Consider the following 16,940-nt stretch of genomic DNA (forward strand, 5'->3'; position numbering starts at 1 on the left):
CCTCTTTGATTTAAAAGATACATTTGCTCAAACAACATGCTGATTTAGGTCTACACCATCACTGGTATTATCAGGCTGTATAGCTAATTCCGTTTGCTCTGACTCCGTACATTTATTAGCTAGCGATTAGCATTAGTGGCTACAATTAGTGGCTAACAAGATTTAGGCCCATCTTGCTAAGAAAATACAAACTAGCTGTTTGCAGATGTAAGAAACACAAACTAATAGCGTAATTATAGAACGCTAGTGAATTTATATTAAGACGCAAAGTGAAAACAGCATCGTTGTCATCAACATTGATGCAATCGCTGCATTGACCATGCAGACTTAATGCAAGTGTCTTGTGGTCGAGGAACAACACATCTGTTCCTTGAATGATGGGGCGGGGCTAGGACTGTGTGGAAAGCGGCATGGAGAGAGATGACTCAAGTAGCAAAGTAAACTATAGAAATTGACATTACACACGGCGTATCACATTTAACAAACCAAACATTCAAATACCGTTATAGAAAGTAAAGTAAAAACCCAAACTGGTCCGTGCATCAATACCGGTATATCGTAAAATACAGTATACCGCCCAGCCCGAGGTGGAGATGTCTTCATATGCCATAAAAAAACAAATGTATAAAACATCAGAAACATGACCAGGTGAATCCAGGTGAAAGCTATGATCCCTTATTGATGTCAATTGTTAAATCCACTTCAATCAGTGAGCTAAAGGGGAGGAGACAGGTTAAAGAAGGATGTTTAAGCTAGAGGTCGACCGATTAATCGGAATGGCCGATTATTTAGGGGCGATTTCAAGTTTTCATAACAATCGGTAATCGGTATTTTTGGCCACCGATTTGCCGATTTTAATTTAATTTTTTATTTTTATTAATATATATTTTTTATTTTTATTGACACCTTTATTTAACTAGGCAAGTCAGATTAAGAACACATTCTTATTTTCAATGACGGCCTAGGAACGAGGGTTAACTGCCTTGTTCAGGGGGGATTCGTTTTTGCAACCTTCGGTTACTAGTCCAACGCTCTAACCACCTGCCTTACATTGTACTCCACGAGGAGACTGCATGGCAGGCTGACTACCTGTTACGCGAGGGCAGCAAGAAGCCAAGGTAAGTTGCTAGCTAGCATTAAACGTATCTTAGAAAAAACTATCAATCTTAACATAATCACTAGTTAACTACACATGGTTGATGATATTACTAGTTTATCTAACGTGTCCTGCGTTGTATATAATCCATGCGGTGCCTGTTAATTTCTCATTGAATCACAGCCTACTTCGACAAATGGGTGTTGATTTAACAAGCGCATTTGCGAAAAAAGCACTGTCGTTGCACCAAAGTACCTAACCATAAACATCAATGTTCAATTCTATAAAATCAATAGAGAAGTATATATTTTTAAACCTGCATATTTAGTTAATATTGCCTACTAACATGAAATTGTGTCACAACTCTAGCATTCATTGCACGCATGAGTCAGCGTATATGCAACAGTTTGGGCCGCCTGGCTCGTTGCGAACTAATTTGCCAGAATGTTACGTAATTATGACATAACATTGAAGGTTGTGCAATGTAACAGGAATATTTAGACTTAGGAATGCCACCTGTTAGATAAAATACGGAACGGTTCTGTATTTCACTGAAAGAAAAAACTTTCGTTTTCGAGATGATAGTTTCCGGATTCGACCATATTAATGACCTAAGGCTCGTATTTCTGTGTGTTTATTATATAATTATAATTAAGTCTATGATTTGATAGAGCAGTCTGACTGAGCGGTGGTAGGCACCAGCAGGCTCGTAAGCATTCATTCAAACAGCACTTTCATGTGTTTTGCCAGCAGCCCTTCACTGTGCTTCAAGCATTGCGCTGTTTATGACTTCAACCCGGGTGGGTATAATTTGTGGAACGTTCCAACAGGAATCTATTCCAAAAACTTCGTAAATAACAAGGTTGCCAAAAAACAACGCATACAAAGTTGTATAGTGGCAGAATAAGATACCGGGTAGGGAGTGCTCTATTTCATTGCGTTTTTCACTCATCACGTTTATTCCGAAAAATGTCTGTCCTCACTCTGGTTGCCTATGGACAAACATTAAGAATAAGCTACCTGGTGAGTTGATGCCTATTCGGCAGCTAGTTTGCTAGGTTTGTATGCGTTGTTGGTTGGCAACCTTTTACTTTACGTTTTTTGGAACAGATTCCTGTTGGAACTTTCCACAAATTATGCCCCCCCACCCCCCCACCCCCCCCTTCAAGCCTATCAACTCCCAAGATTAGGCTGGTGTAACCGATGTGAAATGGCTAGCTAGTTAGCGGGGTGCGCGCTAATAGCGTTTCAAACGTCACTCGCTCTGAGACTTGGAGTAGTTGTTCCCCTTCCTCTACATGTGTAACGCTGCTTCGAGGGTGGCTGTTGTCGATGTGTTCCTGGTTCGAGCCCAGGTAGGAGCGAGGAGAGGGACGGAAGCTATACTGTTACACTGGCAATACTAAAGTGCCTATAAGAACATCCCATAGTCAAAGGTATATGAAATACAAATCATATAGAGAGAAATAGTCCTATAATTCCTATAATACTACAACCTAAAACTTCTTACCTGGGAATATTGAAGACTCATGTTAAAAGGAACCACCAGCTTTCATATGTTCCCATGTTCTGAGCAAGGCACTTAAACGTTAGCTTTCTTACATGGCACATATTGCACTTTTACTTTTCTCCAACACTTTGTTTTGCATTATTTAAACCAAATTGAACATGTTTCATTATTTATTTGAGGCTAAATTGATTTTATTGATGTATTATATTAAGTTAAAATAAGTGTTCATTCAGTATTGTTGTAATTGTCATTATTACAAATAAAAAAATAATAAATAAATAAATCGGCCGATTAATCGGTATCCGAGTTCTTTGGGCCCCCAATAATCGGTATCGGCGTTGAAAAATCATAATCGGTCGACCTTTAGTTTAAGCCTTGAGACAACTAAGACATGGATTGTGTGTGTGTGCCATTCAGAGGGTGAATGGGCAAGACAAAAGATTTAAGTTCCTTTGAACGGGGTATGGTAGTAGGTGCCAGTCACACCAGTTTGAGTGTGGGCTTTTCACACTCAACAGTTTCCCAGCCAACTTGACACAACTGTGGGAAGCATTGGAGTCAACATGGGCAGCCTCCCTGTGGAACACTTTCGACACCTTGTAGAATCCATGCCCTGACGGATTGAGGCTGTTGGAAGGCAAAAGGGGTGACTCGCAATATTAGGGAGGTGTTCCTAATGTTATGTACACTCAGTGTATACTCTGAATGGTCAAACTGACAGCGAATGGCAGTGACAGACTCACATGATCACATACACACAGGCTGGTGGCTATGAAATCTCTAGAACTGTGGACATACTGTCCTAACATTATGTCCTAGGGACGACAGACATTATTACTTTACACTGCAACCTTGACATGTTCATCCTCATTCTAATCTTCTATTCACTGCAACCTGCATGAGTATTGCACTACCACGGTCACAATTTGGCACAGAACTCACAGCCCACATCATGGACAAGGTAAGATTACACAAGAAACGTAAACAAGGAAATCAGTTTCCAAAACAGGGAAGTGAGCTCAGACGATTCTCTGCATTAGCCAATCACAGTGCACGCACACAGGTGCCAGGAGGTGGCTATTTTTCCTCCTTCTCCCCTTTAAAAGGGAATCCATGGAATGCTATAATTAGTGGTTGCCATGGCACTGTGAAGCACAGATGAACAAAAGCTATTGGCAGGAATTTTTCACCACAGGGTAACTTCTGGGGAGGCAGTAAATCCACTTTAAAGTTAGCTGGACATGTTAATATGACAACCAGATGTTGTACGGCACAGACTTTGAACAATCATCATATTGTAGACACAAGTTGAGTCCCATTAACACTACCAACTTGGAGTGAAACTCTTTGCTATTTTTTTTTGCATTCAAGTAGACAGTGATTCAACCTTTTAAAATGCGAGAGCCTGATACTAACAATACCAAATGAAAAACACATTCCCCCTACCTTAAGTTAGCATTGTTTGCCAAGGAAAAATCTGTAACTTCATTTATTCTATGCTGTCTGTTAGTTTCCATGTACGGGCCTCGAACGGCGGAATTCGGGATGGAGATATGGTCCAGAACGAAGGAGAGTTATTGTAAATTGTTGAACTGGATTCATAAAGCATCTTTACTCGTGGAGCCATCAAAAAAAGCACGGCTGCCTATTTATTTGCGCGATCTGTTTTGGATCTATTTGCAACTTTCCGAACCCTGACCACATTTCAGACGAATAAGAAGATGTCTAAAACAGAGGTAGCCCTATACTTTGGATTTACGACAGACATCAGAATCCTCAGATACTATTTCAAGCATGTTTTTTGCATGAAGCAAACTTTTACATCTTTAAAAAAAAAAAAAAAAAGTATAGGCCTAGAATATGAATTGAAGTTGACATTAAAAATATCAGCTTTGTGTCTCAATTCTTTTTTCCAATCTGTCAATGGGAGTAGTAATGTGAAGAAACGCAGACTAATGTCCTTGAAAAAACATCCGCTAAAGGAGAAGAGAGGAGGTGCTGGGGTGGGGAGGAGAAATCCGTTGACTGATGATCACAGGCTCTAAATCCAGCAGGATGACAACCCACAGAGTCAGGTTTCCTCCCCTCCTCTGATCCCAGTCCCCTTCAAACAAACTCCCACAATTCTTCCACAAACTTACAACAGCTACCCTTCCTAAATGTTATTCTATTTACCCGAAAGGGGAATGTTTATGGATCACAGGGTTAATTAATAAAGTTACTTGGGAGCAGCAGCCAGGTCAGGCCGCGGTGGCCATGTTGACGTGTGGTGGAGTGAAGGGAGGAGAGAGAGGGGTCAGGGGTTACAGAGCTGAGGGGGGGAAACTGCTAACAGACACAGCGTATATTCTGTAATAAGGGGCTGCATGAAGTACTCAAGTCAGCCCAATTACTGTCAACTCTCAATTATTTGCTCCTGTGATTAAAACTAACTGGAACACTGCACACAATTAAAGTCTTGTTCAAGTTATGGAATTGTAAGAGTGGCTTGAGGGTGAAATACAAATATCAGCACAATATCATAGGCATAACATACAGTAGTGAAATGTTGAGTTTTAAAAAAGTACTGATCATCAGGGAGTAGCCACCAAAGTCAGGGCTCATCAACTTCCATTGTACACCTTAAATAGATTTATGAGGTACAGTATTAATTCTTACAAGCTCGTAAAACTGTATTTACAAGCTATCTACACAGCACAGGTCTCTGATAGTTATTTTGGGGAGAGAACAAGGCCTCTGGATGCAAGCGTGTATGAGAAAATGTGAGTCTGAATAAGAGGTTATTGCTGTATAATAAGTCTTTGCGCAGTTTGTTTGTTTGTGTGTTTGTAGAAGGGAAATGGACAGCTACATCAGCCAGTGCAGCGGGTCTGGAGGTCACAGCTGCCATCTCCACATTCTTGGGATTGAAATATGGGCGTGTACAAATTCCAGACATACAGGCCAGATTTCAACACTGTAGCCAATAGTTACAAGCTGTCCAAGAGATGTCTTTATTATCCTGTGGCCTCGCTCCCTCTATAGCAACCAGCTTAACCCCCTGAGTCCAGGGGCTTCAGAACCAACCCCAAAGAATGTATGGGTATTGCACATGCCTTCACCAACCCTGCACCAACCCGGCACTGCACCAACCAACAGACATTGTCAACTAGGCCGAGCAGGGCGAATTACCAATACCGATAAGTCATTATGTCAATAAGTATGTCCATGTCATGAATTATTAATGTAGTTGCTTATGGTGTTCATAAGTTATTTGCTCAATAGACTAGATCCATGATGAGCAGTTTAACCGGTTTTAGCAATAATTTCTACAATATACCACCAATACCAATACCTTTAATTTCATAGTCATTATGATGGACTTCATGTCAGTCTTGACACAGATCCAACAGGAGGCAGTACTAGATGAGTGTGTTGCATGTTGGCCTATTCCTGTAGCAGAACAACAGGTCAAAGTCTCTATTGCTGAACACATTCGGTACAATAGGCTGCACAAGACCTCCAGCAGTGGAACCAATAGCTTTCAGCTGCCAGCCCAACCAGCCCCAACACATCACATCCAACATCCGCATTCAGACCTTGAGGACCGGGCTTCTGCAAGACGGGAGGCTGTGTTACCATTTGCTTCTTGCATGACCGGGATTTCTCTACTGCACAAAGTCAAGGAGCGGAACCAATGGCAAGCAGCTGTGCTGACCCATCAACTCCTCTCCCAGTGCCTTTATGAAGACGTCCAACAACTTATTAAGTCCTGGAAGCTGCTTGGTACGAGATCTGGGAGTTTCGCATGATTGACATGAGCTGCCCACCCCTAGTTGACACACTGTTGCTGCATTAGCCAACTCTGTTGCAGTTGTCATGCTGGCTAGAGCAGTTAAACAGAATGGTAACCAGGCTAGAGTTCCCTGCCTGTAGTGGCGGCCATTTTGAGAGAAACCTCCCCCTCATTTTTTTATTACATTTTTTATTTAACTAGGCAAATTCTTATTTACTCATCATTTGGCCCAATTTCAAGATACGCCCTCCATTAAGACTTGATACGTGATCAGGTGCATACATGTCTAGACAGAAAGGTAAACTCATGTAAAAAGCCCAGCCCAAGCACCACATATTCCTCTTTGTTTACCTACAATATCCAGTTTCAAGCACAGCAGTGCCTCTAGCTCCTGCCTGGGTCTCTTTGATCCAGCACGCCCGTTTGTTGTCCTGGGACTGATCTCACAGAGATATCAGGGTATCTTTTGTGTAAAGAGATACATGTTCATCCCTCCCACCTCCTCTTTATACTATTCTATCCATGTTCTCTGCTCTCTCCGGGCCATCTAAGGCCACAGTGTCTGAAGGCTCTCCAGCTCTAACCGCAGCTCTTGACAAAGAGGGTTTGGCGAGACGGCGCTGTGACATCTTGGAAGTGTCTGGTGACACAGCCGTCTGGTGAGTTGCAGACCAGGGCCAGCGGCTGTTGGGGCTGAGCGTCAGTTAGAGGCCAGTAATGAAGTCTGACCTGTCCTCCCTGAGCTGAGAGAGTGAGTGTGAGGATGGGGGGGGTGGCCGAGCTGGAAAATTCCAACCATTAGCTATGTTCACCAAGTGCGCAGAGGCTGAAGAAACTAAGAGAAAAAAACGAAGTGATTCATAAGAACCTTCACATCTACAGTATATCAGAATGACGTTAGTACATCAAGCTGCATGCATTGTTATGTTAAATGTTTGAATATTAATTGAATCCAGGAAGAATAGTACAGTGTATTCTCAAGACTGGTTTTGAACCATTATAAACTAAATATACAATGCAATTCTGCACATACATGATTGAGGGATTGTGCCTCAACTTAAATACCATTAGGACAGGCTGTTAAAAGGGCATTATACGGGATCACACTACATGCTAGTAACTATTTATAAAGCATTACAAAAGTTATCAAATCTTCCATTAGGCCTAATCCCCAGGGAGCCGAGTCAGCCGTGGGAGGACCAGTAATGAAGCCTCACTAACTGCTCTCTCTACCAGAAGAAGACCAGTAATGAAGCCTCACTAACTGCTCTCTCTACCAGAAGACCAGTAATGAAGCCTCACTAACTGCTCTCTCTACCAGAAGAAGACCAGTAATGAAGCCTCACTAACTGCTCTCTCTACCAGAAGACCAGTAATGAAGCCTCACTAACTGCTCTCTCTACCAGAAGACCAGTAATAAAGCCTCACTAACTGCTCTCTCTACCAGAAGACCAGTAATGAAGCCTCACTAACTGCTCTCTCTACCAGAAGACCAGTAATGAAGCCTCACTAACTGCTCTCTCTACCAGAAGACCAGAAATGAAGCCTCACTAACTGCTCTCTCTACCAGAAGAAGACCAGTAATAAAGCCTCACTAACTGCTCTCTCTACCAGAAGAAGAAAGAAAAAAGAGCAACCAAATTTGAAGTTATGACAGAGTGCTGTTCAGATCCAGCTTTGATCCTGGTTTATAGGATAGTATGGCTTGGGTGGGTACCTTTATGGGCTTTGCTTTGCCCCATGCTCAGGGGCCATACAGTATAGAGCATGGACTGGAGCAGTCTGGAGCAGGGGCACTGGGAGCTCACCCCTCCTGTTATTTTCCATGCATGTACGGGAGTCAGCTGCCCCTCCCCCCCGAATCACTCTCACCCCCCCGAAGCCCTCTCACTCCCTAACCCGTGGATGAGAGCATTAAGTTGGGTTTCTTCAGGTGAAAACGTCTAAAATCAACAAAAGCGGCTTACAAGCTTCTAAGAGACCCAGATTGTCAACTTCACCAGCAAATTAACTGCTGAAGTAAGAGGCCAGTAGGGTCCCATTTCTCAAGTTTTACAACAGGCAGAAGTGTCTCAGTGTTAAAGCAGGTGATAAATTGTCCCGGGGGGGGGAGAAGCTTTTTGGCCCAATTCGGTTGATCCTGGGTAAAGGTATGCATGGGGTAAAAACACTATGTACAACATAGCAACTCTGAGGGCAGAAACAGGGTAGTGTTGACCTGTCTGTCAGTGGAGCTCCTCCCTGTACTCATGTAGCAGGCTAAATCCTTGACACACACACACACACACACACACACACACACACACACACACACACACACACACACACACACACACACACACACACACACACACACACACACACACACACACACACACACACACACACACACACACACACACACACACACGTTGATCAGGAGGGTGTGCTGTGGTGTACTAGACTACTGCCTGTGCTTAACTCACTCCACATAGATGCAGACCTGTTCTAAGAAGCCAATGGAAGGCTCTGGAAGCAAACTGGGTGGTTCCCTCCCTCCTTCCCTCATATTTTGTGTCTTCCTGGGGCAGGCAGTGCTCATCTCTCCTTTCCCCTGATCTCCCCAGAGACACCAGGGTGCTTCTTCATCAGTCAAGGCTGAGGCTGGGCGTGATGGATGTCTCTGTACAGTGGTTAATGGGCCAAATGGATAAAACGGTAGCGTGAAGAGCCCTGCCGCTACTTCACAGGGGTTCACATCGAGGTCCAGGACTCCAGGCCCCCTCAGACCGCAGCAGGCATAGCAAACAGTTGTTATTCTTGATAATGTGCAAAGCCTTGTCAAACTGACACCCTGAAATCCATAGCACAAAGATCAATTTCAGGCCGCCTGGCCGGTTGGGGCTTGCAGCTGTCAGACAGCTTGGCATATTAGTTAATGTCTCCAAAAATGATCTCTCACTGGGTAAAAGATATCTGAGGCGTGATTTAAAAAAAAGATGGTCTATGCATTCATATCAAGGCTTTTCTGCCTTGATTTTCCATATATTTCCATATATGGCCCCTAGTCATAATTGCGTATTCAACTGATAGGATTTTTTTTAATTCATCCAATATGATGAAACATTCCAGCTGGATGAGGTGTCATGTTTTTATAGGTTTTCCTGCACACCATGGAAACAAAAAAAATGGTACTTGGTACAAAATCAAACACGTGTGAGATAATAAAAATATGCCTGCTATCTGAGAAAGCATGAAACCAATCCAAACTTGTGGCCGCTACAATAACATGAATGTACTGTAGCAGGAAGCAACGCATGGGCAAAACCCTTCCCCGGGTGAGTGGAGTGTGAAGGGAGAGGTTACAAACATGACATGACCCTGAATAGTTCAGTGTCAGCGGGCTCTTTGGGGGTTGTTCAGCCTTGGAAGGTCAGGCCAGTCTCGGCAGCACAGGTAGATGCAGCTCTCTCGTTCTCTCTCTCTCTCTGGGAGAGCAGCAAGAGCTGAAAGGTGCCTTGAGAGTGTTCTATCAAGACAATTAAAGGCGTGGAAGAAACCAACACCTGAAAACCTATTGAGATGAGGCTAACTGCAGTCAAACGCCTGACTGACTGACTGACTTCAAGTTCACAGACTCAGACTCATCCTCTGCTCTGACTGTTTCCCCCTGATCCTCAAATCATAAAAAATAAAAAAAAAGTCACCATGAAGGATAATCTTACCATTCAGGCACTGCCAATCTTAATGCATTTCCCAGACCCAGACAGAGAGATCCTTCATCTTCTCAACAGATCTGCTGAGCTGGCCTTTTCCTTAATAGTGGATTTTGGACATGACATTCAAGGATAAGTCCATTTACTTCTCAGAGTAAAACACATACACACAGAAAGAGAGACTATAATTTTACAATGGGTGGATTAATACTTTCCATGTATCTCAACAGGAGTTATATACTGTAGTTCCTAAATGTGTAGTTCTTGGACAAACACACAAAGGCCTGAAATGCCTGAGGAAGAAACTCCAGTGCAACCTTATATCGGGAGGGGGAAGAGGAGGGGGCCTCTATAAAGCAGGGCGTAACGGCCAAGTGCTGTAATCATACACGTAATCCCCTGCCTAATCTCACGGATCACAGCCTTTGAGATCAAATTGATATTTGACACGATCTTGTCTGACTGCGTACCCTCAAATTACCAAGGCATTAAAAAGCCTCTCCCTCCATGCGAGGAGGGATTCTTTGGCGCACTGTGCTCCAACACGACGGTAAAAGGAGAGGCCCAAAGCCCTGAACGTCTGGGGCCAGTCAGGGACTCGGAGACTGTGTACCAGACAGCCAGGCTTATCCTTCCCTCTTATCTTTCCATCTCCAATCTCTCTGGAGACACAATACTACTGTACAGGGGATTGGAACTGAGAGCAACTCAACATCGGCCTGTAATTCAAACCTGTCATCACAGAACAAGAGGGACCTATTTACTAAATACAGTGGCTGAGGAACATCAGCTCTTTATTCAGACACGGAATATTTTTTTATTTTTTTTACGAAAGCCACAGATGCCAGCGAATGCATCCAAATGGCTGCAATGATATCCTTTGCCACACCTTGCCCACCCAACTGCCTAATGTGCGTGGATGGAGTTTGCTGTGCGCACACCGGCACCTGATACGAGTATATACCTAATCTCTCACAGCCACAGAAGACATTTCTCTAATGAAGATACAGGGATCTAACTCAATTCGGTAGGAAATTTCCAGGCGAAAAGATAGTCTTACACAAATGAACCTCTCCGTAACTATAAAGAGGAGCTGACATGAGTAAATAATTACAACTGCAATATTTATCTTCTATTTTGTATGCTGTGGAGTTGGAGATAAATAACAAAATACACAAAGTAAATAAATGATTAAGGAAAGCATTACATGGCTCCAGTGTAAAATATAGTTCAGTCTGTGGTTTGCAGGAAGGCGGAGAAAACGACTTGCTAAATGCGTCACCTTGTGGACTGGCCACTACGTAAAATTAAAGCTCTTTGCTATGAGACTCGAAATGTTGCTATGAGACTCGAAATTGAGCTCAGGTGCATCCTGTATCCATTGATCATCCTTGAGATGTTTTTACAACTTGATTAGAGTCAACCTGTGGTAAATTGTATTGATTGGACATGATTTGGAAAGGCACACACCTGTCTATATAAGGTCCCACAGTTGACAGTGCATGTCAGAGCAAAAACCAAGCCATGGGGTCAAAGGCATTGTCCGTAGAGCTCCGAGACAGGATTGTGTCGAGGCACAGATCTGGGGAAGGGTACCAAAACATTTCTGCAGCATTGAAGGTTGACAGGAACACAGTGGCCTTCATTATTCTTAAATGGAAGAAGTTTGGAACCCCCAAGACTCTTCCTAGAGCTAGCCGCACGGCCAAACTGAGCAATCGGGGGAGAAGAGCCTGGTCAGGGAGGTGACCAAATACCCGATAGTCACTCTGACAGAGCTCCGGAGTTCCTCTGTGGAGATGGGAGAATCTTCCAGAAGGACAACCATCTCTGCAGCACTCCACCAATCAGGCACATGACAGTCCACTTGGAGTTTGCCAAAAGGCACCTAAAGGACTCTCAGACCATGAGACACAAGATTCTCTGGTCTGATGAAACCAAGAATAAACTCTTTGCCCTGAATGCCAAGCGTCACGTCTGGAGGAAACCTGGCACCATCGCTACGGTGAAGTATGGTGGTGGCAGCATCATGCTGTGGGGATGTTTTTCAGCGGCAGGGACTGGGAGACTAGTCAAGCTCCAAAGTGCTCAGGACAGACTGGGGCGAAGGTTTACCTTCCAACAGGACAATGACCTTAAGCACACAGCCAAGACAACGTAGGAGTGGCTTCGGGTCAAATCTTTGAATTTCCTTGAGTGGACCAGCCAGAGCCTGGACTTGAACCCGATCGAAAATCTCTGGAGAGACCTGAAAATAGCTGTGCAGCAACGCTCCCCATCCAACCTGACAAAGCTTGAGAGGATCTGCAGAGAAGAATGGGAGAAACTCCCCAAATATAGGTCTAGCAAGCTTGTAGCTTTATACCCAAGAAGACTCGAGGCTGTAATCACTGCCAGAGGTGCTTCAACAAAGAACTAATGAAAGGGTCTGAAACGTATGTAAATGTGATATTTCAGTTTTGTATTTTTATATATTTGCGAAAAATTCTAAAAACCTGTTTTTGCTTTGTCATTATGGTGTATTGTGTTTAGATTGATGAGAGGGGGGGAAACAATTTAATCCATTTTACATTTAGGCTGTAACGTAACAAAATCTGATAAAAGTCAAGGGGTCTGAATACTTTTCGAATGCACTGTGTATGTTCGGCAAACACCAGTCTCAACGTCAACAGTGAAGTGGCGACTCCGGGATGCTGGCCTTCTAGGCAGAGTTGCAAAGAAAAAGCCATATCTCAGACTGGCCAATAAAAAGAAAAGATTAAGATGGGCAAAATAACACAGACACTGGAGAGAGGAACTCAGCATCCCGGAGTCGCCTCTCACTGTTGACGTTGAGACTGGTGTTTTGCGGGTAGTATTTAATGAAGCTGCCAGTTGAGGACTTGTGAGGCGTCTGTTTCTCAGACTAGACACTCTAATGTACTTGTCCTCTTACTCAGTTGTGCACCGGGCGGGGCCTAACACTCCTCTTTCTATTCTGGTTAGAGCAAGGTTGCGCTGTTCTGTGAAGTGAGTAGTACACCGCGTTGTACGAGATCTTCGATTTATTTGGTAATTTCTCGCATGGAATAGCCTTCATTTCTCAGAACAAGAATAGACTGACAAGTTTCAGAAGAAAGTTATTTGTTTCTGGCCATTTTGAGCCTGTAATCGAACCCATAAATGCTGATACTCCAGATACTCAACTAGTCTAAAGGCCAGTTTTATTGCTTCTTTAATCAGAACAATGGTTTTCAGCTGTGCTAACATAATTGCAAAAGGGTTTTCTAATGATCAACTAGCCTTTTAAAATGATAAACTTGGATTAACTAACACAACGTGCCATTGGAACACAGGAGTGATGGTTGCTGATAATGGGCCTCTGTACACCTATGTAGATATTCCATTTAAAAAAATCTGCTGTTTCTAGCTACATTAGTCATTTACAACATTAACAATGTCTACACTGTATTTCTGATCAATTTGATGTTATTTTAATGGACATAAAATGTGCTTTTCTTTCAAAAACAAGGACATTTCTAAGTGACCCCAAACTTTTGAACAGTAAGTATATATGTGTACATATATATATATTTTACTTTATTTGTTATAATTTAAGGCCGGACACCACACCCTAATGGCAATTTTTTGTTTGTTCTAGATTGCAGGAAATGGCAGTTACAGGGGTTAAAATACGCAAAATGATTTGAGTTATGACAACAGGGAGATGCTGCATGGAGGAAACCTCTGTCCCCGGCCAGACATACTTGTAGAGATTATCTCGTCTGGCTGAGCTGTGTGTTGGTACTGTCTGCATTGTGTTTGCCTTGGAAAAAGGACACCCAGACCATGAAAGGACACCCAGACCATCAGCACCTGTCCTAGAAGAGCCTCAATGCTGATGAGCGAGCGGAGGCTTGGGAGAGGCCAGGGGGACAGTCCCTGTGGATTGACGGGACAGGCTGGGGCCTGAGGAGGGACAGCGGCCCTGCAGCCCCTGGGGCTCTCAAAGCTCTCTTTCATTGGGGTTGGGGGGTGCAGAGGGGGTGGCTCTGGGGCTGGTATTGTGCTCCCTGGGTGCCTGGATGGCTGACCCCTCCTCCTCCCTGCATCTGCTGGGTTGGCACCCCTGGGACCACAGGTTATCTCCCTAGGAAATCACCTTGACCTCCACACAACAGAACAATCAGGCATGGGTCAACAGGCAGGCAGAGGGATTATAGAGCTGAATTTAGATATGTGTTAGGAGAAAAGGGCAGTTCTAACTATGTATTGATTTCTCAATACAGGGTCCAATTCTGTAGCATGCAAGCAGTTACATGACTGACATGGTGTAATGCAAAATTACTATTTAACCATGTCAAATGTTGAAAATGTTTCAGATATCACACTATCAAAACTGAAAACCCACCCTACATAAACAGTTGACTCAAAACACATTCCTCTGGGGAAGAATTCAAGGCTACAGTTACATGCATGTACATATTCTTAAACAGCCATGTACATAATGGTACTACATAGCACCCCTAACATTATCCCTAAATACTGTGATATGTTAGTAAGCATTCAGTCAGCACCCATTCAGCAAGGAAACGCAATGAAAGGGCTTCTGTTGGAGAGGCAGGGTAATAGAGATATGCCTAAGGCCACCCCGTGGCAGAGAGAAGCACGAACCGGCGTACACACAGAAACACACAGTCATCACACACGTACCTGAGGCCAGCCACATTGGGCTGGTTCTGGAGGTGCTCCTGCCAGCGGTGGTGTAAACAAAGGGATGGAGGAGAGGCCTGCAGGCAGCAGGAGCCCGGTTGAAGGGGCAGGGCAGGGGCATGGGTCTGGAAGATGTGGCACTCCTGCTGGTTGCCGTGGCAGCACAGGGGGGGATGGAATGGGCAGCGGTGGCAGCACGGGGGAGGTGGAGACAGCGGAGGAGAAGAGGGGAAGGAAGTTGTGGAGGGCAGGAGCTTGGACAACCTTTGAGAGTCTGTGAGGTGTGAGGAGGTGGAGGAAGACGAAGGGGCCCTTAGGGAACCGTTCTGCTTGATGATGCCTCCATTCTGACTCACTCTGGATCTCTGCTGGGGCTCCTTGTGCGGTGGTGTTGGCCTTGGTTGGTGCCTCTGCCTCTGCTGTGTTCTGGGTGTGGAAACAACGGTGACGTCCCCTCTTTCCGTGCTGCTGAGGCTCGCACTGGCCTCTGGGCCGCTGGCCGTCGTGGTGACGCTGGGTGACAGGCTGCCATTGCTGAGGAGCAGGAGGTCACCATTGGCGTCACTCAGGGCCATCGCCCTCCTCCTGCCGGCCTGGTGCAGTGTTTGCCACTCCTCTGCAGAACATAAACGGAAAAGGGGAGGTAAAGCAGACAGGCCAATAGTTAGCTCTTAACTGTAGCTAGTCATGTTGACATTCAGATGAACATTGACTCTATTCACACAGAGCTGGTGAGCTGAGCTGAGTGGGGCAACGAGAGGAAAGGAGGCCTGGAGCCAGGGAGCAGCGTGGGCGAAGGGGAGAGAATGAGACAGTAAACAGTACAAGGGTTCACACTCAAAACTCAGATCAAAACAGAATGCAATGACCAGTCAGGAAAACAGATAATTAACTTGTTCTTTCTAGGCCAGGAGGAGACTGGGAACAGATACAAGCAACACAAAGTTAATTAGTGATCAATCCTCATTGATTTTCTGAATTAAAGCTAAATGGGAAATATTAGTCACTTTACCATATTTCTCTACCTTCCTCACTGCCATTTTTGTCTGAATAGTGTGATTTATAAGGTATGGATACGACACGATAGGGTATGAATTGGCAGACTCTGTTCAGGGAGCATGAGATAGGCTATTTCTACATTATGAAAAGTATGAAACATTTCCAACAGAATAAGATTAAAACAGAGGTCTTCAAGTGTTCAAGTTGCTAGCATTTCAGCCCCTATGACTCTTACTACAGAATACTTTCAGGCTATGTGTAATATAAAATGACTTCAGTTGGGACATTTTGGAGTAAGATTTTTTTTTTAAGTAGTGAATTGCCTTTCACAGGTAATGCACGGTTATGGTTGGTTGTTAAGTTGGAAGGTTACCAAACACCAACCCCCGCTGAAACAGATTTGACGTGAACCCAGATAAATACATCTCTCTCAGTCAATGTGACGGGGAGTCCTGAGAGAACCTCATCTCCCTACAATAACTAAAGGCTGAGGTGGGGAGAAAAAAACGACTTCTCACTAGTTCCCACGCAGTACGGTCTACTTCATCCACATCACGCCTAGGACCGAGAGATAGACATGGAACTGCACTAGATGGAAATGTACTGCAGTGCAGAAAATCCCCCTGTACATCACAACACATTATTACTACCATATCATAACGCATAAATATTGCCTTAAAAAACAAATCTACTGAATGTGGCTTCTATTCTTCTTTATTTTCCTATTTGATAAACTATGCAACTTTTTTAAAGGCTACTTTCTTTACCGTACCTTGTAGAAATTTTGCATTTTAAAATATTCACATCTGTCAAGACAAACTTTACACATGACACAGCTTCTTGCAAATTACGTTCCCTCAAACTCACTACGGACCCATTTCTCCAAGTTCGGCTTGGCTCCATGTGATCGCATACGAACACAGTACACACACACACACAATCGTAGGCTACATCAAATATATTGATGCCAAACTAAACTGGATGTGATTGTGTTCAACCGACACCCATTAGGATATATAATATAGCCTTCTAGGAAAATCTTTTCTCCATGCAGGGAAACAGCCGTGATGCAGTGAATGTGAATGAATGTGTTCTGCGATGCCTCAACATGAATAAGGTAGGGGGTAACATGAGACTGACAGCCCAGTCGAGTCAGAGCTGTGGGAATGGGGG

General features: G+C 44.0%; 1 protein-coding gene across 4 annotated transcripts in view; it reads right to left on the minus strand.

Moving 5' to 3' along the window:
* Positions 1-16,940, minus strand: part of LOC106607884 (protein dispatched homolog 1) — a 75,508-nt gene that overhangs the window by 12,897 nt on the left and 45,671 nt on the right. For all 4 annotated transcript variants that reach the window (XM_014205349.2, XM_045720895.1, XM_014205350.2 and 1 more), the window contains one exon: positions 14,769-15,384. In XM_014205349.2, coding sequence (XP_014060824.2) covers positions 14,769-15,343 — 575 coding nt within the window. In that variant the 5' untranslated portion in view covers positions 15,344-15,384. The remainder of the gene's footprint in view (positions 1-14,768; positions 15,385-16,940) is intronic.

This window comes from Salmo salar, chromosome ssa06, assembly GCF_905237065.1.
Source record: "Salmo salar chromosome ssa06, Ssal_v3.1, whole genome shotgun sequence".
Lineage (NCBI taxonomy): Eukaryota > Metazoa > Chordata > Actinopteri > Salmoniformes > Salmonidae > Salmo > Salmo salar.